Source organism: Mixophyes fleayi, chromosome 4 (assembly GCF_038048845.1).
Source record: "Mixophyes fleayi isolate aMixFle1 chromosome 4, aMixFle1.hap1, whole genome shotgun sequence".
NCBI lineage: Eukaryota > Metazoa > Chordata > Amphibia > Anura > Limnodynastidae > Mixophyes > Mixophyes fleayi.
The window spans coordinates 121,029,236-121,052,637 of NC_134405.1; the positions used below are offsets into that span (position 1 = coordinate 121,029,236).

General features: G+C 37.4%; 1 protein-coding gene across 1 annotated transcript in view; it reads left to right on the plus strand.

The window, feature by feature from the left end:
- The window catches only part of ENTREP2 (endosomal transmembrane epsin interactor 2), a 649,682-nt gene that overhangs the window by 548,480 nt on the left and 77,800 nt on the right, over positions 1–23,402 (plus strand). The window contains exons 6-7 of the mRNA XM_075208108.1: positions 8,987–9,147; positions 11,116–11,251. Of these exons, the coding sequence (XP_075064209.1) occupies positions 8,987–9,147; positions 11,116–11,251 (297 nt within the window). The remainder of the gene's footprint in view (positions 1–8,986; positions 9,148–11,115; positions 11,252–23,402) is intronic.

The following is a 23,402-nucleotide window of genomic DNA, read 5'->3' on the forward strand; positions in this document are numbered from 1 at the left end:
ATTTTTTTCCTGTGGGCACCCCCAGTTAATGATGATGCATCGCAAGAAGCCCCCAGTGATGGCTACTAGCCAAGTGGTCAAAGTGGGGAGGTAGGTGCCAGTATGAAATACTGTCACTTCTAAAAAGGAGTAACTTTGAACCTTGGCAAAACCATGTTGCGTTGGGCAGGGAGGTAAATTTAAAATGTGGGGACAGATTTATAGATGGGAAGTGCATGTACTAGATCAACTTTAAATTTCAATAGTTGTGTGCTACATAAAAATGTAACCAGTATTTTCCTTATGTTCCAAATAATAAACTAATTTGTACCCCTTGCATTGTAACATGGTTTCTCCAGGAACAAACATACTCATTTTTCTTGCTTTACTCTCCTTAATGAATCAGGACCATGGTCTACAATGCAGTGCTTGTAAAGCATACAAGTACATGGTGAGACACAGCTGCTTCAGCATGCAGGTAAATTATTATAGATCTGGGGGTAAATGTATCATACTCCGGTTTGTACAAGTCACCGGAAATCGTCGAGTTGACAGCTAAAATTTAAAGCGACGCTGCCTTGTAAAGGCAAGTTTCCCTTTACAAGGCAATGCCGCTTTAAATTTTAGCTGTCAACTCGCCGATTTCCAGCGACTTGTACAAACCAGAGCATGATACGTTTACCCTCTGGTGTTTTTGGGGTGGTGATAGAGCAGTGCGGCAAATTGCGCTTTACTAGCTCCTTGCCTGAATCTCTTTGTTAAAATAAATTGGTCCTAACAGTAAAAGGACCTCACTACTGGCTGTCTTTTTAGTGACTAGCCTCTCCCCCATGTACTGCCACTGGGAATATTCCCCCTAAGTGCGCACCTGTGGCTCTCTAATATCCTGCATTTAGATTTTGACCAAGTGTATACTCTTTTAAACTTACAATGGAGGTGGCCCAATACATAAGGACAGTCAATGATAGCAGGATACTGAAGGTGTTACCAGGTAGAAGATGTGTGAACTGCTTCTTTTCAATGAAGATCTAATTTCAGTTATTTTCTCTGAAAGCCAAATTGATGTGCACATGACACAGCATGTAATAGAAAGCCTAAATGTGACAGGCCTGACACATAAATGACACACTACCATTTTCACTCTACAGTTCAGTGTTCTAAGAGGGACAGTTAAAGTACAGTAATATGACTTTTCACAAGCACATGTGGTACCCTCAGGTCCTGCTGTGTGTGTGACCTGTACATGAATTATCTGTGACCTTTTTATATTGCTTGCAGAAATAATTATGTACTGCTTATGGTATATAGCACAAGTTGTGTAACTTCTTCCAAAGTTATAAAATTATTCTTATGTCTAGTTGTGCTTGAAAAATTGGTATTAAATTATACCTGTACGAACTGATCAAAAGATGTGTGAATTCCCTTTAATTATACCAGTTTGGTTTAATAGTATGGAAACCACCATCATGGATGTTCTAAGTCTAGAGGGTGATTTAAATCAAAGAATAAGTGACAATGAGTCTGGAATCAGTAATAAACATTGTAGGAGAAAGCGACTGCTAAATAACCCTGGGAATTTCTTCATTAGCTGAGAGATGTAACTCAAAAACAGAGAGTTCCCAGATATGGTTAAAACATAATTTTCTGTTTAGTACCATTTATGTGATAGCATCTATTTTTCATATCAACATCTATTTATATAGCGCCACTATTTCCGCAGCGCTGTACAGAGAACTCACTCACATCAGTTTCTGCCTCGAGATCACAGTCTAAATTCCCTAACATAACACTTAGAGAGACTAAGGTCAATTTAATAGCAGCCAATTAAACTACCAGTATGTTTTTGGAGTGTGGGAAGAAACCGGAGCACCTGGAGGTAACCCACACAAACACGGGAGAAAAATACAAACTCCACAGACTTTTATATATATATATATATATATGGAAAAAAGTACAAAGAACAGGGCGCCACATAGTGTATTACCAAATAAACATGGAATGAGAAATGCACTACAATAATTTCTGAATAAGAAAAACACGTGACTTTCAAATTGGAAAACCCGTGAAGTCAGTGCAACACACACGTGAGTGAAGTGACTCAATTCCCAAGTGAGATCACCACTAATTAAGGATTCTGCGTACCGGATAAAATACTTGAAAGACACAACTGAAATGCTGATGATATTAATAGGTCTGTTTAGACAACCGATGTAATCTTCTCCTCATCAAAATGACAAAAAATGTCTAAAATTGTCATTCTCTGCTGCTCAATTGGAGCTTTTACAATGATGGTTGTGTTGCTTGTGTGTGCAGCTGTTTACCCAAACATGTCTTTGTATCTTCTGCCTTGAAAACTCTGTAACTCTCTGCTTATAAATGGGCACTATCCCTAACACTTTGAAAAGTTTTCATTGTCTGTTATCTTGGTAACATGTAAGGGGGTGTCATCTGAATACTTAAATGAAACTTAATAAAACAAAATTGCAATTTAAAAAAAAAAAAAAATTGCAATTAAAAAAAAAAAAAATTCTTTCTGTGATACATTTTCCTGTATGATTCTTTGCTTTTTTTATGTCCTCCCTAGAATTACAGTACATTTCTCTTTCTTTTGATACCTAAGGATTACAATTTTAGTTGCTGATTTACTAGCTTTTCTCTCCAATTATCAAGTCCCTCATAAATATTCTGGATAAAATCAGAGCCTTTATTTTGGTATGATCAGACATTCCCGGCTTCCTGCTTATTAAACTACCCCGGCTGGAACTTCATTGAACTTCTGGCCCACCCCTTATAGATGGTCCTTAACAGGTTAACTTTAAAGTGCGGCCTGCAGACAGCTTTGAAAAGCTGTTGCCTGAATAATGTTCCTGTTATAGCCGCCTGGGAGAAGATGTGAGAAGAGATGTAAAATAGAGATGAAAATGAAAAGCAAAACCAATAATTCAGTCTCAAGAGGAAGAAAAAGGTATCTGGGTGCTTATGTAGAGAATTGACTTTGTAAGGGTTTCTTTTTTTGCTATTTTGAAATAGAAGATTTACAGGATAATGTGCAGTGTAAAGATAAATGTGCTTACAGTAAACCCACAAGTGTGATTACGTTTGAATAATACTTAGGTTAGAGAACATTATTACAGGTCTCTTACCCATTATGAAGTTCCACTATTTTACACTATATGGACAAAGTATTTGGACGCTTGACCATTACACCAACATTGACTGTAATGTCATTGTATTCAACTACATATACTTTAATATGGAGTTGGTCCCCCTTTTGCAGCGATAACAGTTTCCACTCTTCTTGGAAGGCTTTCCACAAGATGCTGGAGTGTTTCTGTGGGAATTTGCGTCCATTCATTCATTTATAAGATCAGGCACTGATGTTTGACGAGAATGCCTGGCTCGCAATCTCTATTTCACTTCATCCCAAACGTATTCGATGGGGTTGAGGTCAGGGCTCTGTGTGGTCCAGCCAAGTTCTTCCACACTGAAATCATCAAACCATGTCTTTGTAGTCCTTGCTTTGTGCACAGTCATGTTGGAATAGAAAAGGGCCTTCCCCAAACTGTTGCCACAAAGATGGAAGCATAGCATTGTCCGAAATAACTTGGTATGCTGAAGCATTAAGATTGCCCTGCACTCGAGATAAGGGGTCTAGCCCAAACCCTGACAAACAGCCCCATATGATTAAACCTAATCCACCAAACTGCAAAGTTGGCAAAAGGAAGTCAGGCAGATTACGTTCTTCCGGCATTCCGACAAACCCAGGCTCATCCATCTGACTGCCAAACAGAGAAGCATGTTTCGTCACTCCACAGAACGTTTCCACTGCTCCACAGTCCAGTGTCAGAGTGCTTTACACCACTCCATCCGATCCTTGCATGCAGCTGCTGAGCTATGGACAATTATTCCATTAAACTTCAGACGCACAGTTTTTGTGCTTACATTAATGCCAGTGGAAGCTCGGAACTCTTCAGCTATGTAATCAGCAGAGTGTTGGTGACTTTTACGCACCATGCGCTTTAGCAGTCATTGACCCCGCTCTATGATTTTATGTGGTCTTCTGCTTCGTGGCTGAGTGGCTGTTACTCATAAACGCTTCCACTTTCTAATAATATCACTTACAGTTGACTGTGGACTATCCAGCCGGGAGGAAATCCCACAAACTGTCTTTTTGCAAAGGTTGTAATAAAGAAGTAGTATTTCCACAATCGGCTACATTAGGGGAAGAGACCCTCCCCTCACACAAAGTATTTCCAAAAGAGGCACCATACACATTATACAGACAGAAAGCGCGGTACAAGGGCAGATTTGGTACAGAGTTATCAGCAAAGCACTGTGAATCGGGATATACCTTACTACTGATACTGTAATAACAACATAGTCCTGACCAGGCGGGGCAGTCTCGTGAGAATCGGACAGTTTGCAGACTGTGCTGATCTCTCTTACCTATTCTTGCAGCTTTGATTATCTGCTGCTGCTACTGATGTCTTAAACTCATTACTTGACCAGATTGTGGAATGTTGAGACCCTGTTTTGAAAAGAGTTATATGCTATTTACCTTCAGTACCATTATTAAACTAATACCATTCAAATGTATTTAATATGTCCCATGACCCCTGAACAATTACAATGTAATAGCCCCCATATTTAATAGAAGTACCAAATTGCACTAATAGTCCCTGCAGCATATTACTAAATGCATCAACCACACTTTACATTAAAAGCCTCCACATTCTATAAATAGAAATCACAGAACATTAATAACCCCAACCAACCCACACATTTAATGAAATGTCACCACATCATCATCATCATCAACATTAATTTATATAGCGCCAGCAAATTTTGTACTGCTTCACAATTTACAAAACATAACATTAATACCCTCCACCACACCATCATCACATTAATACTCCACCACTACATAACATTGGTAAATCAGCACCACATAATTTTAATACTCCCACACGTAAAATGCTTTACTTCTATCTTCTCTATCCAATGGGGCCATATTAAGCTACATACAGTTAATGTATAGATGAAAACAAACTTTAAACAATATCCCTCCTCCTGCATATTTTACTACTGTGTATCACCTTAAATTGTAAAAGTATTATTTAAAATCACAGGGTATTATAAGGAAAGTACAACCTTAACCTGTCACTAACAGCTTTGATTACAGTCATAGTAGTGCCAAATTACTGCAGAAGAGGGAGGATAAAAGCAGTCACTGTGTTTTGTAACAGCACATTATTCTCCTTACTTGAGCAGATATGGGTGGATTTAGGCCCAAATTTATTTTATTTAAAGAAACACTTGAATTGTATTACAAAACAATCTTAAATAGTAGACTGCTCAACACAATGGTGTGTGCCCTTCAGAAACATTGTATTGTACACCTACACTATTACAATGCCAGGTTCCTAATATTTACTGTTTTATTTTTCAGTTGCAATTGAATAAATGCTTTTTCTTGCACTGCATGGATTTAATGTCCTGCCAAGGTTTAAAAGGATGACTGGCAATTAAAATGGCTTTTCCTCTCTGAAATCTCTACCTGTGGCAAATGTAATGGAGTAGAAAACCACCTGGCACATTTTTATTAAGATGCCTTCTGTTGTTTTCGTGTTAGGTGCTTTTGCCGAGCTGGTTTCTATTTACCATAGAATTAAAGGGCTGTCCACCTAAATACAAAAATCATTCAACATACTCCCCTGTTTTTAACTATTAACTTTGCAATGTAATATTATTTCAATTAGGCACATTCTTTCTATATAGTGTGCATACAGAAATAATATTTCTAACTACAGTTATGTCACTACACTACCACACTAGAATATACTACTGTCAAGGGCAGAACTGTAGGAGGTGCAGTGGATACAGCCATTGGCAGCCTGGAGGTTAGGAGGTTCCCAGGATGCACTATTCCACATCTAACTACTATAATACTAATCTACTACACGCGCATCACTTTTTGTGAGTATTTTACTAACAATACATTGTAAAGTTACTAGGTTATGGCTCGGTTTTGTTTGATCCCCACCCACCTAACAGATTCAATAGATTCTGTTGCATGACATCATTTTTTACTAGTATTCAGCCCATGGGCACATGATTTCATTGTGTATGTGTCTCTCTTCATAAAAAGATTAGCACTTTGCAACATTTTTTTCATATGCTGCCAGATAAGCAATTGTTCATGTGGCTGTCAAGTTTTCCCAGGTGTGTGTTTCTGTCTGCGCTATCATCTGCTACACTTACAGACCAGTGCTCCAGCAGTAATTTAGCTGAGTACCTGGCTGTCTGGTTTAGTCAACCATTCAAACTGAGAAGAAAACACTTATTGCTAAACTTAACTAAGCCATTGATGCTTGATGTTACCCCTTACAATTTTAACTGCCTTTATAGAAGCTGAGAAAATGTTCACTTACGATTGTGCCCTTGAGTCCACAGAAACACAGAACAGAAGGAAATAGTGTATTTAGTATTCCTGTTATATATGTGTCTATTATTTGTTATGTTTAATGGTTTGGCCCAACCACAGTTGATTATCTAAGGTTTGTTTGTTTATGTTGGTAACAAGCATGTTGTTTGTGATTGTAGGTCATAGCAGCAACCAAGCATTTATGCTTCCTGAGGATGAATTTTGTAACAAACTTTATGCAAAGTTTTAGCCCACAACTTCTCTTTCAGCATGCAAATGTTTTTGTCGTACTATGCGCTTACCTTTGTTTACAGAAAAAAACAGATATTAAGAATTACACCTTCATCGTACAATCACATTGCCAGCTTCATTGTCAGCAACACTGCATGGGCACTGCTACAATTTTTCAAATGTATATATTATTTTTGTCTAATTCTCCCCTTTCTCTACATGACCTTTTTTGTTTTTCATTTTGCCTTATCCACCAACTTGTCTATAAACTCTATTAAGAGTGCAATATCTCTCTACTTATAACAAACAGACTAATGTTCAGTCCAGTGTCGGAGACTGCAATCTCCAGAAAGGAAAAGTGGAATAAGACTAGCAATGGTCTTTCTATTTATGTTTTTTTAAGATTGACTGTAGATCACAGTAATGCAAGCAGACAACAGCACACACACAAGCATTCAATAGTTCAAGCACAGTACTGAATTCTGCCTTTAGCAAATATTATTAGCTCACTTGTTACTGGAGGCAAGAGTTAAAGACTCAGCCTGCTAGAGATCCAGTGAAAATGACATGACAACACAGAACCTTGCCTATGGGAGAAACAGAGACACCATGTTTTTCGATTGGCACTAGCTGTGATTTTTCCATTGCTGAGCACAAGGAGCAGGGTCAAAGGGATCACACTCTGATCTCTGCAGCAGTGTCTGCAGTATCATGTACCGGTTTGTCTTGCTAACAGGCTCATTAGGCTCCTGTTTTTCCATGTAATTGAAAGTGTTTGTTAGCATTACTGTCGTTATACCGCTCTTCCTCTGTCGCTCACATTTCAGAGCTTGCTGTAAAAAAATAAATGGAATAGATTGAGGGTTGTCATTCTGACTAGTGGAGCATAAATAATGAAGTTTCATTAATACTGCCTAATAGGAACAATGCTAATTTGCCATATTACAAGTTAGGATGATAAAATTTTGTTCCATCTTTAAATGACTGTGGATTAAATTAACTAATATTGTCAGCATTAAACACCAAGGGGGTAAATGTATTATGCTACGGTTTTTGCAAGTTGTTGATATTCAGCGACTTTGCAGGGCACATTTAGGGGCATATTCAATTGTTTGAATTCCCAGCGGCGTTAAAACTATTACTGTTATTACGGTAATAGTAAGCTGGATTTCAGCTCGCGGGTCATGGAGCTGCGAGCTGAAATCCAGCGAGAAAACTACCGTAATAACTGTATTTACACGCACTATTACCGTAATGGTGGTAATAGTGCGCGCACTGCTAGATTTTTGGCTATAACGCCAACATTTGCATATGCTCCTTAAAGGCAAGTTTTGCCTTTATTCCACTTTGTCTTTCTGGAGATTGCAGTCTCCGACACTGGTCTGAACATTATTCTATTTGTTATGAGTAGAGAGACATTGCCATTTTAAATGTGCCCGGCAAAGTCTCCGAATATCGTTGACTTGCAAAAAATGCAGCATAATACATTTACCGCAGGAATGAACAAACAGTGGATATGATGTAGATTTGAGCTTATTTTTTGCAGTATTATATTTTGCAGGTTTTCTATCTCTTAACAATATGGAATAGAACAGGTATTGTGATAAATACTTAATAAATAGGTACCCCGATTCAAAGGCATGGAGACAATGCAATCTTACCACCTGTAGGATCACTGTTATATCACTGTGAATAACTCTGTGGTATCTCTAATGACGTACTCCTGTTTTCACTCGAAAAGGGTTTTTCACCCTTTGATAAATAGTGCCCTTTGTTTTAAAAACAGCAGTTTTCAGGTTATTTATTCAGAAAATGGAAACATTTTCAGGTTAAGTATAATAATAATTTATGTCAACACATGACAGTTTTGTTCTAAATTCTTCAAGTGTGTTCCATTTTCTTGCGTCAGGTAATTTTCAGCTGATGGTGGCAGCTGAGTACAGCAGTTTTTCACAGCCAACCTTTTAGCGCTGTCTGGTCCAGGCCATGAGAGCACTAAAAAAATATAGCTCTCAAATTATTAATTTTCCACAGAGAGAGGTTGAGTGCTGGTAAATCCTTCAGATAAGTCATTTTTAGCACCATGATGAATATTTAGCAATTATTGTGTGTTTTTTATTTGGAGATGAATAAGAAGAAGATTTAGGGATGATTTTTTTTTTTAATATTTAACATTACAGTATATTATGTTTATTTTCATTAAATATATATTTATCAACTGTCTAATATTTGTTTTAAACTATAAAAGATAATGCTAAGTGCACAGATTTGTTGACACTGTTTGACTGTTTAAACAAATCGCCCTGATTTCCTTTTCATAAGTTGGATCTTCATTTCCTATTTTGCTTTCAGTTTTTACCGTACAGAGGACATGGCACAAATATGGACTGTATGATGGCCCATGGAACGATTCTTCATCAGACTTTGGATTTTGATGAGTTTATTCCACCTATTCCACCTCCTCCATACTATCCACCTGAATACACTTGTACACCTGTTATGGAAGTGCAAAGGTGAATATAAGCTTACGCTGATCACAATGACATGTGTAATTAATGTGCAGGATTTAGGTCAGTTTGGGGCATTGATCAGCTGTTATGGTTGCAAATAAGATTCAAAATGACACTTACAACCATGCAGCTCAATTCTGGTAAAAGGCCTGTCAGATCTTCATTTTTTTTAAAATGGGAACACAGAATAATCAATACATTGATTATTATACATAGTAAATCATATTTTTAATATGAAAGGCAGGCACTTGCCTTAGACCTTGTTCACATGTGAAAAATGTGCATTTTATACATATTTTTAAGCTTTTCAAGCTTTTCTTTATATACTGTATATATTGCAATATACATTTGTACCCATCATTTAAAACTTTAAAAGTTCTTCTGAAATGTAAAATTCCATTCTTAAGTGATATTCTAAAGTTGTATATCATTGGAAAACATACACTAACTCTTAGAAAACTGGACATGTAACATGAAATGTAATTAACTTTCATACAGCATGAGTTCACTGCTTGTATGTGAATCTGCCCTTTAACTGTGAAGTGTACAGAATATTAGAGTTAACATTTTTGCTTTAAAAAACATCCATATATGGTCAAGTCAAGTATTTACTACTTGTGCATTATGTATTTTTTTATAGTATTACATTTTATATACCAGTGGCATGAATATATGTGCAAGAATGAGAGATATAAGTTAGTGTTGAGAAATAAGCAAAAGTTTATTGCAACTTTACTACAGCTAAATAGCAGTGTATAGCAGTGTACCATCTGCAGGTTCAGCGGATCATGAACCAGAGAGCAGTCAAATTCAGTGCCAGGGATCAGGAAACAGAGAGCATAAAAGCCAGGAAGCTGGTACAAAATGCTATCACTTGCAAAGGTATGCAGACAAGAGAGGTCTTAAATAATACAGCTATTAGCTGTTAAGAGGAAGGTACACATGCACTGCAGCTCAGGACTAATTGAAATCAAGGATGCACAAAACAGTTCTTACACCTGCACAGCAGATCAGGCTAACTTGAAAACAAAGATTCAGGGAACAACTGCTGATCTCTAACAATATGCAAAATGTAATGTAAGGTATAATTATATTTTGTGAGTTATGATGTCATAAGTTATATTTGTAGAGTATTAATGTTACTTTTGACACATGGCTCATTCTTAAAGTGTACCATGATGGAATGCATAAATGTTGCTAGTAAAGGTAAAACTGACCTGAATATAACCATCACCTCCCATCATCTGACACAGGGGACATCACTACTCTTTGGAGATAAGTTATATTTTACAGGAGTCACTACTATCCAGATATAAGCAATGACATTGCTTGATAGATATACCTGCCCTATCTCAGCTTTTTCTTTAATGTCACAACAATCATTCAAGTGTAATTGTCAGGTTCAGCCAGTGATAAGGAAGGAGGACAAAATATTCTTATAGTGGTTTTCTCCCTCATTGTAAAACAACTCTTGTTTTCATGGAGAGCGTCCCATAGCAGTGCATGCAAATATAGATGTGCAGTCCTAAGCAGAAGGCCATCAAGATCTTAATCAGCGGCCAGTGATAGGCAACCTTATACACTGCATGGGGAGCCTTCTAGCACCTCCAGATATGTTATACAAGTTGTCAATGCCACTGCAGTTTACCCTGTATAACTGAAACATACAGTAAATTACAAACCCAAGGAACATAAATGGAGATTAAACATGTTAAAGCTGTTTTATGGAAAACCATTTGTTAGTAGACAATGGTCAAATTTCTTTATGGTTCCGATAAATTGAAATCTGGTCTGTTGGGTGCATTTAGATAGTAAAAGTGCAGTTATGAAGTATTAAATAGGGTGATTTAGCACACAGGTAAAGCTGTTTTATTAGCAGTGATCATGCAGTCAGAAAGAGTGACTATTAAGTTTAATCTTTTGTGAAGGATATTTTTACTAGGTAATGATGACAGTGGTTTCTCTCCTCAGAGGACTTCACTTGGACTTCCCACACTCCCCCTTCAGTGCTTTGTATGAAGTATCCATAAACAGCCCTGGTATGTTGTACCCATCTGAGCTCCCTCCTCCCTATGAAGCTGTGGTTGGCAACACTCCTGCAAGCCAGGTAAGAAATACATACAACTTTCATCAATACATTTTGGCTACAGGATAACTCTTTTGTTATTTTTGAATAATAGATAGCAGTGAGGAGTGTGTACATTCTTTCGCTGGCAGGTGTAATTTTATGTGTTACATACATTGCTCTTTACTAGGACACATTTGTCTGTCATTTGTATTTGTCGACTGGACACATAACATTCTGTTATTGCTTTAGTCCCGTACAAAGACTTTCAAAGTCTTTCTCAGAAATATCAATTAGCAGCGCCCATACCTTGTGATCACACAAGCTTAATATGCACAAATGACTATATATAGAACAAACAACAAAACTGTCAATAACAATCCATTATATAATGTCCATGCTACATTGTGGGTGAAGTGATATATAATCCTGCTGCTTGATGGTGATTGTGGAAAAAAAGACCTGTCATAAGTTAGAATTGACACTTAGCAGTGACAATCTGAGGCCCTGATTCATTAGGAAATTAAGGCAAAAAAAATTAGTAAGTTTTCTCCTGGACTAAACCATGTTACAATGCAAGGGGTGCAAATTAATTTGCACTAAGAAACATACTGGTTGTTTTTCATGTAGCACACAAATACTGGATAGCTTATTTGTACACTGAAATTTAAAGTTGATCTAGGACATGCACTATCCGAACTATAAATCTGTCACCACATTTCAAATTGATTGCCCCCTCCAATGCAACATTGTTTTCCCAAGGTGAAAAGTTACTGATTTTTTTGCTTTACTTTCCTTAATGAATCAGGCCCTGAATGTCTATGTTGGTATATTTATTTGATGGTGCATTGAGTTTTCGTGTCCAGCTAAATGTATTGAACTCACTACTGATAACAGAGTCACAAAATCTTCTTTGCTATATAATACGGTCAAGAACTGTACATTATTTACCAGAATTGCTGAACATCACTTCCATAAGTATACATTTCCGCTGTGCCTTCTTTTGGAGAGATAGTCCTTCCTCTGGACTCAAACCTGTCACTAAAATCTCGCTGTATACTGTATATTTTTATTAAAATTGTCCTCCTTTGTATGATTATTTTTATGCAAAAGTTGTTTTTTTCTGATATGTATCCAAATGTCTACAGTGGGATATTTGTGCAAATATAGATATAACTACAAACATGCAACTGTTTGCCCAAACCTTAAGTGTCCCAATATTTATTTAGCCTAACCTTTGGCCATAGTTTGCATCAAATCATTCACTTGAAGGTTTAACTTAGTCTCAAACTGTCAAAGCAAGGAAGTCCAGACTGGCAATTGACATTCATTTTAATTTATTATTTCAGTTTATTTATTTAAATCTCTTTACATCTCCTATGCATATGTTAAAAAACAGAAGTGCTTACACATATAAGGCACACGAAAAGAAGGACTGAAGGACCTCTAATAAACAAATAGGTCATCACATCTTCAACATATGTTACTGACACTTTAAAAAAAAATGGAACTGATGAACATCATTTTTTGGTGCTAAATTGTGTACCATAGAAAAATATACATATAGGAAACCTAAGGATCTCAGTAATTGGAAATGTAAGATTCATAAGCCAACCTGTTCATTATACATTTAGTGTAGTGTGAAAAGAGTGCTATATTTTTATTGATCACTATGTATTTTCTATCTATTAATTTTCAAGGAGGCACTGGCAATCAGGGACAGGCTGAACAGTGGGACATATGCCCCCTAGGTCGGAACCCTATTGGATGCTTTAGGCTAGCATCCAGCCTGCCTAGTATGGCTTGATGCGTCTGCGGGCTGCACACCCCGTGTAGTTGCATCTATCACTGATGCAGCATTGGTCATACAGGGCTACGAGGCTACTTCAGGTAGTACTTGATGTAGCCTATGAGAGCCACAGTGGCCACCTCATTCACTAACGCAGATTATGAGGTCTTCCCTTCAGTCTGTCCCTTTGAGTGCTGTATGCACATTGCTGGTCCTTCAAGTATGTATGTGTCTAGAGGAACTCGATGGGTCTGTGCTAGTAAGAAGGAGACTGACATCTGATATCAACAGTTTCATATCATATTATATAGTTTGGATCGGCTGTGATTTTGTCCTTTGTCATTGAACCTTTGTCTAACATGCAGTTGATAGTTATATAAATATGTGTTGTTTGTTTGTTCATTTTTGTTGGAGGTATTATGATAACTTTAAAGCTGCTATCAACAACTAATATGTCACATATTGATGATCTGAATAATGTGCATTATTCCCCATAGAACTAACTTAAATTATGTTTTTTGTTTTTGTATATAATTGAAAATAAATTACATCTACATTAAAATATGTCTATTTCTCATATATCATTGAATAATTTGTAGGTATATGAATAAGTTAACAATCACCAGTGGATACTTAAGTGTATATTGAACAAAGGGCAAAAAACTCTATTGCTGGCAAAAACGTGTGTTTTCCCCAGCTAAAGGGCTTCGCCCAATTCATACACGGGTTAAAGTACCACCACAATATTTTTCCTGTCATTGTCATCTCAGGATGTCAATAACAGAAGAAAATGAAAGATACTTTAATAAGAATTTATCAAAAGTTTTACAATCTGATTTTTCCTTCGAATTTGTGATCTATTTTTAACTAATTATTTGCTTTTTTTTTTCTTTGCTTAAACTACCTTTTCAAGAATGGGCTGCTGCTCACGGGCCAGCACTGTGTGCTTGATTGCGGCTAAAATTTACCAGCCAGCCCCCAATACCAACAGGTATTTTTTGCAAAGTAAAAAAATAAAGCAATGACAGCTGTGGTAGGTAATGCAAATTGTCCACTGCACTGCAACACCTCTATATATCATATAAAAAATCTCACCAATAACATGATGACAGAAGATGAGGGCACCGGTCACCATCATCTGCTTTTTGGTTTTGATATTAATGGTATGTATGTTGATAAAAACCCCAGCAGTATGTCTTCAAAAATGAAAACTTTCAGATGAGCAAAAGCATATGACCCTTATAAGCCTGTATCTTCCCCATCATCATAAAGCTATAGGCAGCAAAAATCTGGAAAAATCCTCATTTTCAATCCTTAGAACTGCTTCAAATACTCCTTTGTTGCTGACCCCATCTTTCTTAAGATGGCAAAGCTTCTGACTAAGCTATCAAATCTACATTCCACATGTTTAAACCATGACTTCACCTTTGATCTGCAGCTCTATGAGATAAACTTTAAACTGCATATGTTACACCAATATAGCTGTTTCCCATGTACTATATATATATAATTTTATATATATATAAATATTAATATATATATATATATATATATATATATATATATATATATATATATGTATATATCCATCTATACCTGTATGTATATATATATATATATAAAATACATAAGACAGGGGGCGCCACACATAGTGCAATTAAAAGTGATATACAATCGTAATCTTCCAGACATATATAGTGCTCGTACCAGATGTTCAAAGTATATAAGCCAATAAGTATATAGGAAAATCCCTCTGATGGCACCACAAATGTGGATCCTAATTAAGGACCTCTTATTTTATATCATTGTATATGTATTTGTACTTGTTACCGGAATGTATTCGGTTTTATATCTCTGTTTGTATTGATTGGCATAGCCGTCTATATTTTATTAATCTAGATGCACTTCTTTTTTGGGTTATGTATTTATCATTATGTGTTGACATATGACTAGTCCTGCTTAGTGGTTTAAGTTATTCATTCACGATCGCTATACCGGAAGTGCCAAGCCGGAAGTGACATATCGGGACATAGTTGATCCCGCCTATTCTGGAAATCACGATCGGATTGGTGCCACGCTAAAGAGGACTTGAATATAAGAGCTGGCTGCCATATGTCTCACTATGACTCCTTGAAAAAGTCTTCTTCAAGACGAAACGCGTTGGTGGTGTTTGCGCTGTTCTCCAAGTCCTGTGCTCACTTATTGGATGTCTGGATTGCCGCCGGCTGGTATTTTCCATTATCTGCGAGTGTCCATTGGACAGATAAGCTGTTTTATTATCTATTTACTTTTTTCATGTATAGGCATTTACTATCAGAGCCTGCTGTGTGAAATCTTATGTGATTAAATCCTTGATTTTATAAGTAATCAGGTGTGGTTCACTGACGGTATTATACTATTGTGGCCTGTCTTTGAGTTTGCAGTACTCTCCATGTTCCATGTCAAGAGGGAATATCTGCTATCCAGGACCACCCTGACCGCCTGTCTCCATTTGTAGTGCCATCAGAAGGATTTTCCTATATACTTATTGACTTATATACTTTGAACATCTGGTACGAGCACTATATATGTTTGGAAGATTACGATTGTATATCACTTTTAATTGCACTATGTGTGGCGCCCCCTGTCTTTTGTATTTTATCTACTAGGTTTTACACCTGCAGACAGGTGTCATATGACTGGGGAGCTGCCTACCTTATCTAAGTATATTTTAATTATTATTCACATTTGCACTTTATTAGCGCTCTATAGCTTAGAAACATTGGGTTTCATATATATATATATATATATATATATATATATATATATGTATATATATATATATGTATATATATATATATATTTATATATATACCTATATGTATATTTGTGTGTATATATATATATATATATATATATATATATATATATATATATATATACACATACATGAGGAGGCACTTAATAGATCCATAGTTGTTCAACAAACAGAGCTGTCCCAGCAACAAGAAAAACACATAAGTTAATAGAAAAAAAAGCGGTAGCCTTTCTCTACTTTGGGTATCAAACATTACAAGAGTGCAAAATGACCAGCTGCACTTATGTTACATACTGCTAAATTGAGGCAACAAATTCACATTTGGCTTTTTTCTATTAAACTAAGCTCAACCTGATCAAAGGGTCAATTTTCTAAGTAGCCCTCCTGACTTTATTTGTTGGTTAGCTACACGCTTTATCAGAATGTATTTATGAGTATGTTATCTGCAGCTAAATATTATTGTTTTCCATGGAATACGCTATGAGTAACAGCGATTTCAATGCCACTGATATCAGGAGGTCGACAGAGCAGCAAGGGCAGGGCAGATGCACAGGGCGTAAACCTTTAGGGTCTATTAACCATAGCTTTTATGAAGAAAAAAAATGTTAACAATTTTACATCAAAGAAGATGGAGTGCTTTCTCTGTATAGTATCTGGTTGAATATTTTTTTATTTTTGTTGGGAATAAACCTTTTAATTTTCTTTCCAGGTTGATTGATATTAGTCAGACGTTGTATTGCCTTTCTGAATGTCTAAAAGTGAGGAGAATCAAAACCAACTTTCTATATGCACTTTAGATGCCCCAAGGTAGATGGAATTAGATTTCACAATTGTGTCTGTAAATGTATTGGGATCATGCAATATGCTTCAGACAGCTCCTGTAGTGATGGACAGAATTTCCACTGAAATTACATTATGGTGATTGACAGCAAGTGCCATATGCATTATATAAAGTGTCCCTTGAGGGCATAATTATCCAAGCTATATGAAGGCAAATTTCTAGTGAAGCTGCGTGCTAGCACTTTCTCCTGTCTCCAGCACCTACCCAACAACAGTGACATGGTCTTCGCTCTGGTAGGCTGACACAAGCAAAGTAATTAGCACCGTAAGTTATGATGCTGTGCTGTGTGCAGCAAGATGACATTTGCAATAACACAGGTAACGTGCGGTATGTGTGACCTCTAAACTTTATGCATAATAATTATGGGGTTTTTTCACATTAGTTTACTAAAGTGAATCCCCCAGATTTAAACAACTGAAAGATAAATTATTGACTACAGCCATTGTCTGGAATTTTTGTTTTATAGAAACTCAGACTACAAATGCTTTTTTTCTTTCACTGTGTTTTGAGCAAATTCTGTCTGTTTTTGTTGTATATCTAGCTAACAAGCTTTGTGTGGAGACTCTACAGTAAGGTGGCAGCTGTTTCCTTCAGAACAGATTTCTTTTAGAGTCTAGATAATGTTCTTCTATGACATTCAAAACAAACTGTGCTGATGTACAGATCTTGAAAAAGGAGAAGAGAAAAGGGATCAACACAGAGGTCAACAAGCATAAAATCAAGTACAACTGCCATTGTATAGTGGAGCGAAGAAATTAGGAACACACAGTCATGGCCAAAAGTTTTTGAGAATAACACATAATATTGTTTTTCACAAAACTTGCTGCTTCAGTGTTTTTAGACCTTTTTGTCAGATGTTGCTATGGTATACTGAAGTAAAATTACAAGCATTTCATAAGTGTCAAAGGCTTTTATTGACAATTACATTACGTTTATGCAAAGAGTCAATATTTGCAGTGTTGACCCTTCTTTTTGAAGACCTCTGCAATTCGCCCTGGCAAGCTGTCAATCATCTTCTGGGTCACATACTGACTGATGGCCGCCCATTCTTGGCTAATCAATGCTTGGAGTTAGTCAGAATTTGTGGGTTTTTCTTTGTACACCCGCCTCTTGAGGATTGACCGCAAGTTCTCAATGGGATTAAGGTCTTGGGAGTTTCCTGGCCATGGACCCAAAATTTCGATGTTTTGATCCCCGAGCCACTTACTTATCACTTTTGCCTCATGGCAAGGTGCTCGATCATTCCATCATGCTGAAAAAAGCATTGTTCGTCACCAAACTGTTCTTGGATGGTTGGGAGAAGTTGGATGTTTTTATGGCTGTGTTCTTAGGCAAAATTGTGTCATTCTCAAAACTTTTGGCCATGACTGTATATATTTATCAAAGGGTAAAAGGTCAAGATAAGTTTTTTTTTCACTTCACCTAATACATAAAACAGAAAAAAGTAAACAAAAAAGCGCAAGTTAGATCCTAAGAGAAAAATATCACCATAGAGTTAAAATAAAATAAAAAAGTTTTATTTATATTTAAACATCCACAATCAATACATGTACATATAAGACAATTAAACAGCTAATAAACAGACTCCAAATAAACATAGACCCGGACCAATTTATATCTCATATTATAAAAAAACACCTACAGTGCACTTATAGGAAAAAAAAATTGTGAATAATGGTTGTTTTAGAAGTTTTAAATGACATAAAAATGATTGTATAACGAAGACGGCTTTAAGTTCTGTGAGTTGTAGGAACCTCATCAATTGGAATACAAAAGTTTTTGTTTTATGTCCTAATTGAAGTTGATACACAACAACTTCGGAAATAAAGCAGCGACTTTAATCCTTTTCTAAGTATGTAATTGGTTACCAAATTAGTCATATGTTTATAATATAAAAGGTATAGACTATTTTAGTCAGCACCAGGTTTCTATACCTATCTAGGTTTAGAATTCTGCTAATCTAATACCAAAGGTAGCTACATAAAATTAGCTACAAGTAAATGAGGAAACCTATTTATTAAGTATTGCAGTGACAGAATTCTAAATTCTGTTATTGCCATATCAGGGTAGCGGAAATAGAACAACTGCTTTATAGTATATATGTTTTGGTTTTTTTTTAAGTGAAACTAAAAGCCTAAATCTGTCTGTGCGAGCTGGTAAGCCAGCTCATGCTTGTGCACAACTACAGAAACTGGCTTGGCAAAGTGGTAAGTTAACCTCTGAGCCAATGTTACCATGGCAGCTGAGCATTGGTAATGTGTTTTGAGAAATAAAAATCTTAGTTATTGCTGCAATCAGTGCACTCATGATAAATAAATAATTGTACCACCATAAAAATACCCATTCGTAGGATGGAGGTAAAAGGGAGAGTGAGACAAAGCTGATGGTAGCGGGGCTCTATCTGTGTGTTGATCAAATCATGTGTAATGAGGAAGTGATTCTATCACGTTCAACTGAGACTCTTGTTGGATCTTTTGGATCTGTCAGGTTTGACACTGCTCCTTCTAGAGGTGCGGAGTCTAACAGCACAGGTTGTCTTCGCCAGGGATCCCCGCAAGAAGATATAGATTTCGCTGCCTCTGTACTGCAGGTCGCAACCCTCACGGGGAATAACCCACGAGACCCTGGAGTTCTGAACAGAGAAGATATTGCTGGAACATAGGCTGAAAGGCTAATGGTGGATACCACACGGGAAGCACAGGATGCAACAGTCTATGTAGAGTTACCACCAAGGAAGGGGAAATGGTTACAAATAGGAGATGATCTGCAGGCTGAAACAAGAAATACATTTGATTTGATGTTCTGCAGGCTGACACAAGCAATACAGTGGGTGCTATGTTATGCAGGCTGACACAAGAATTACCTTGGTGTGACGTTCTGCAGTTTGACACAAAAAATATACTTGGTGCCATGTTTTGTAGGCTGACACAAGGAAACACTTGGTGCAATGTTCTGCAGGTTGACACAAGGAAACTCTTGGTGCGATGTTCTGCAAACTGATACAAGGAAAATATTTGGTGCGATGTTGTGCAGGTTGACACAAGGAAACACAGGTTAGGAGAAACAGTCCTAATGCAAAGCAATGCAGAGCAAAGTGACATAAAGAACCAGCACAGGAAATTAGGTGCTCTTTTTAGTGTCTGCAATGAGTGGGACATCAATGAAAGACCAGCAGAGGGCTTAACAATGCGAGAGGTTCTGCGCACATGTGCAGAACCGCCGGGAAGATGGCTGTCGGGACCAGCCGCAGGGAGTGGGGAACAAGTATGCTCAGTCGGTGAACCCGTGTCTGGTGTGTGACAGATTCTGAAATAGTCGATGGTATATTGGTGCATGACTTACCATATTGATATAGTTCCCTCTTCCTTTGCTGAATTTTCTCAGAAGAAAAGTTGCACACTGCTCCCCTCCTTCATCACATTGGACTACTCTGTCATCATACTGGTCCCCTTTCATCACACTGTTTTCCTCCTTTTTTGCAATGTTCTCCTTCTTTATCAGACTGTTTACCTCCTTTATCACACTGTTTCCCCTTTCATCACACTGTTCTCCTTTATCGCACTGTTCTCCTCCTTTATCGCACTGTTCTCCTCCTTTATCGCACTGTTCTCCTTTATTGCACTGTTCTCCTTTATCACACTGTTCCCCTTCATCACACTTCTGCTCCTTCATTACAAGACCCCCCTTCATCACAATGTATAAACATTAAAATTGCATGAGTAGCCCTCCTGCAACATTTTATCAAAGAAAATAAGAAGATTATTTTAAGTGTTACAACTTTGACCATTTTTTTTTTTTTAACTCCAATGAAATATCTGTACTAAGTAAGGATGAGCGGGCTATAGGATATAGACACAAGATAGGAATCAGGGAAGACTGGGCAGGCTGAATGAGCAGAGGTCCAATGAAAATAGTCAGAAGAAGGAATTTTTAGGATACCCAAGAAGTCACACTCTTCCTTGCTGCAAACACATTATTAAATCCTTCTTCCCTTGCCACATAAACTATTTATTTTATTTTCTAGAGCATCAAAAAGTATAAATCATACTACAGTAAATACTAGAGTTTGTGAAAAACTACAGCTGAATGGAGTGTGGAGTGTTGAGACTTTCATTCTCAACACTCCACAGAGACTACATTGACTAAGGTTTTCAACAATATCATCACTGCTAAAACTATAGGCCTTTACTCTCTTCAAATTCTCCTAGACCTCTGTGCTGCATTTGACACTGTTGACCACTCTCTTCTCACAAAAATGCTACAATCCCTAGGTCTTCAAGACACTGTCTTATCCTGGTTCTCATCCTACTTATATAATTGCTCTTTCAGTGTTAATTTATCTGGATGCACCTCTGTTCCTCTTCCCTTATCAGTTGGAGTACCACAAGGCTCAGTACTAGGTCTTCTGCTGTTCTCTATCTATGACACTTCCCTTAGAAAACTAATGAGCTCCTTTGGATTTCAGTATCATCTCTATGCAGATGCAAATGTATCTATAGTTTCCGGATCATTCGCCATCTGTGTTGTCCCGCATTACTGACTGCCTTTCTGGAATTTCATTTTGGATGTCCTCTCACCAACTCAAACTCAATCTTTCAAAAGCAGAATTAATAATAATCCCACCCGCCAACAGACATTACTACCTGACCCTCAAGCTTGTTGCCTATGTGTGATAACTTGACTAAGAACTATCCGTTGTTCCCCACATGACTTTATATTTAAATCGTGTTGCATACATTTAAAAAACAATTCCAAAACACACACACCTCACACAAGTCGCTGCAAAAACTTTAATTGATGCTCTCATCATTTCCCGTATTGACTATTACAATTCCCTCTTTACTGGCCTTCCCCGAATCAGACTCTTTCCCCTATGATCTTATTTGCATGCAGCGGCTAGACTGATTTTTCCTTGCAAACCGTTCTTCCATTGCTGAGCCACTCTGTCAGTCTCTACATTGGTTGCCTGTTTTTGTACCGAATCCAATATAAAATACTTCTACTAACATACAAGGCCATCAACATAACTGCACCAACATACATTTCCTTACTTGTCTCAAAACATCTGCCAACTCAACACCTCCGATTTGTGTCTCTCATCGACTCTCATTACATGCCCCTATTCCCGGTTATAAGACTTTTTTCAGGCTGCACCCACTTTATGGAAAACCCTCCCTCGCACAGGTCTTCAAGCTTTCCAACATTCTTTTAAAACCCATCACTTCAGGCAAGCTTATAATATTCCTTAACCACCCTCTTAAACTCACTAGGTTACCCTATTGTTCAGGCTCCCAGTATGAAAAAGCGGAAAGTATTGGTAGTTACTGCAAATGGAGTGTCTTTATTTTGAACACAGGTTATACAATTAATATCAAAATGCAGTCAATGTTAATATAGGTATTACAAGTCCATAGTCACAACATGTAACGCTGATTAGATGTATTGCAGAACTCAGAGTCAGACAGGCAGTGGTTAATGCAGAATAGTCTGGTGCTAGTCTGATGGAGAGGGCAGCTTACTGTAGCAGTTATTGAGCAACCAGAATGTATTTAGCGGAATCAGGTCATGGTACAAAGACACACTGTTTCAAACGGGAACTAAACACTTGGTAAAGCTTTTATCCGGGTATAACAAAGCAGGAGATACTGAAGTGAAGTGCAGATTCAGGTTACCAGGTTTAACAAATGACACAGTAAACCCTGGGTATCAGGCACAAATGACGAAATGCAGATTCAGGTTACCAGGTTAGTAGAAACTGTTCTCATTGTACACAGATGAGGTACAGGCACAAGGAGACTGAATACCAGGTTAGTCAGGAGGCACAAAGCACTGGATGTCGGGCACAAATAGGAATGGGCAGATGCAGGTTTCCAGGTGTAAAGGGTGATAGGTGTCACCCGATGATCTACAGAAGAATCAGGCAAAGGAGGGTTAGGCAAGCCAACAGTCAGAAGCCAGAAGATCCACAATGATACCAGGGAGTAAGCAGGGGCAACGTCAAACAAAGTTAGGGTTTTGGGTCACTGGCAAAGATGAAAAACAAAGGAACAGGCTGAAGTCAGATAATCAGGAGAACAACAGGCACAATAACAGAGGAACTCTGACAGGGACCAGAAGCAGTAAACAATTGCTGAACTGCAAGGAGAAATCTTTGGGTTGGGAATATAAGGCAGTGGAACAGATGCAAGTGATAATCAGGGAAGGAGGTTAACTCCTGCAGGCAAGGTGGAAATATTCAAAGGCAAAACAGCAACATCTCTGGTAGCACAGAGGTACTGCAGGCCAGATACAAATTAGTATCAGAGTCCTAACACCTATTACCACCCTTTACACAGTTCACACAAGACAACAACCCTCTGACTATCTGACCAACATTACTGTGTGATCATATAGCCCATTTAGCTTTGCATTCTGGCTGAACCAATATGCAATATGTAGTACTTAACCTCACGTATCAAACTCCCATTGTCCTATAGATTGTAAGCTTGTGAGCAGGGCCCTCTTACCTCTCTTTCTGTTTGTATTACCAAGTATTGTTTTATTACTATGTTTGTTCCCAATTGCAAAGTGTTATGGAATTTGCTGGCGCTATATAAATAAATGTTGTTGATGATGATAATGGTGATGATGAACATAGGTGTGTCAATGCAAGAACCTGATTATCCAGAATGGCAGAGATATATGCCAGCAATCAGTTATTAATCAGACACACAAGCATGTCTCCCAACATTGTCCTGGTGCTTTGTGGCAGTGTGCACTCAATCAA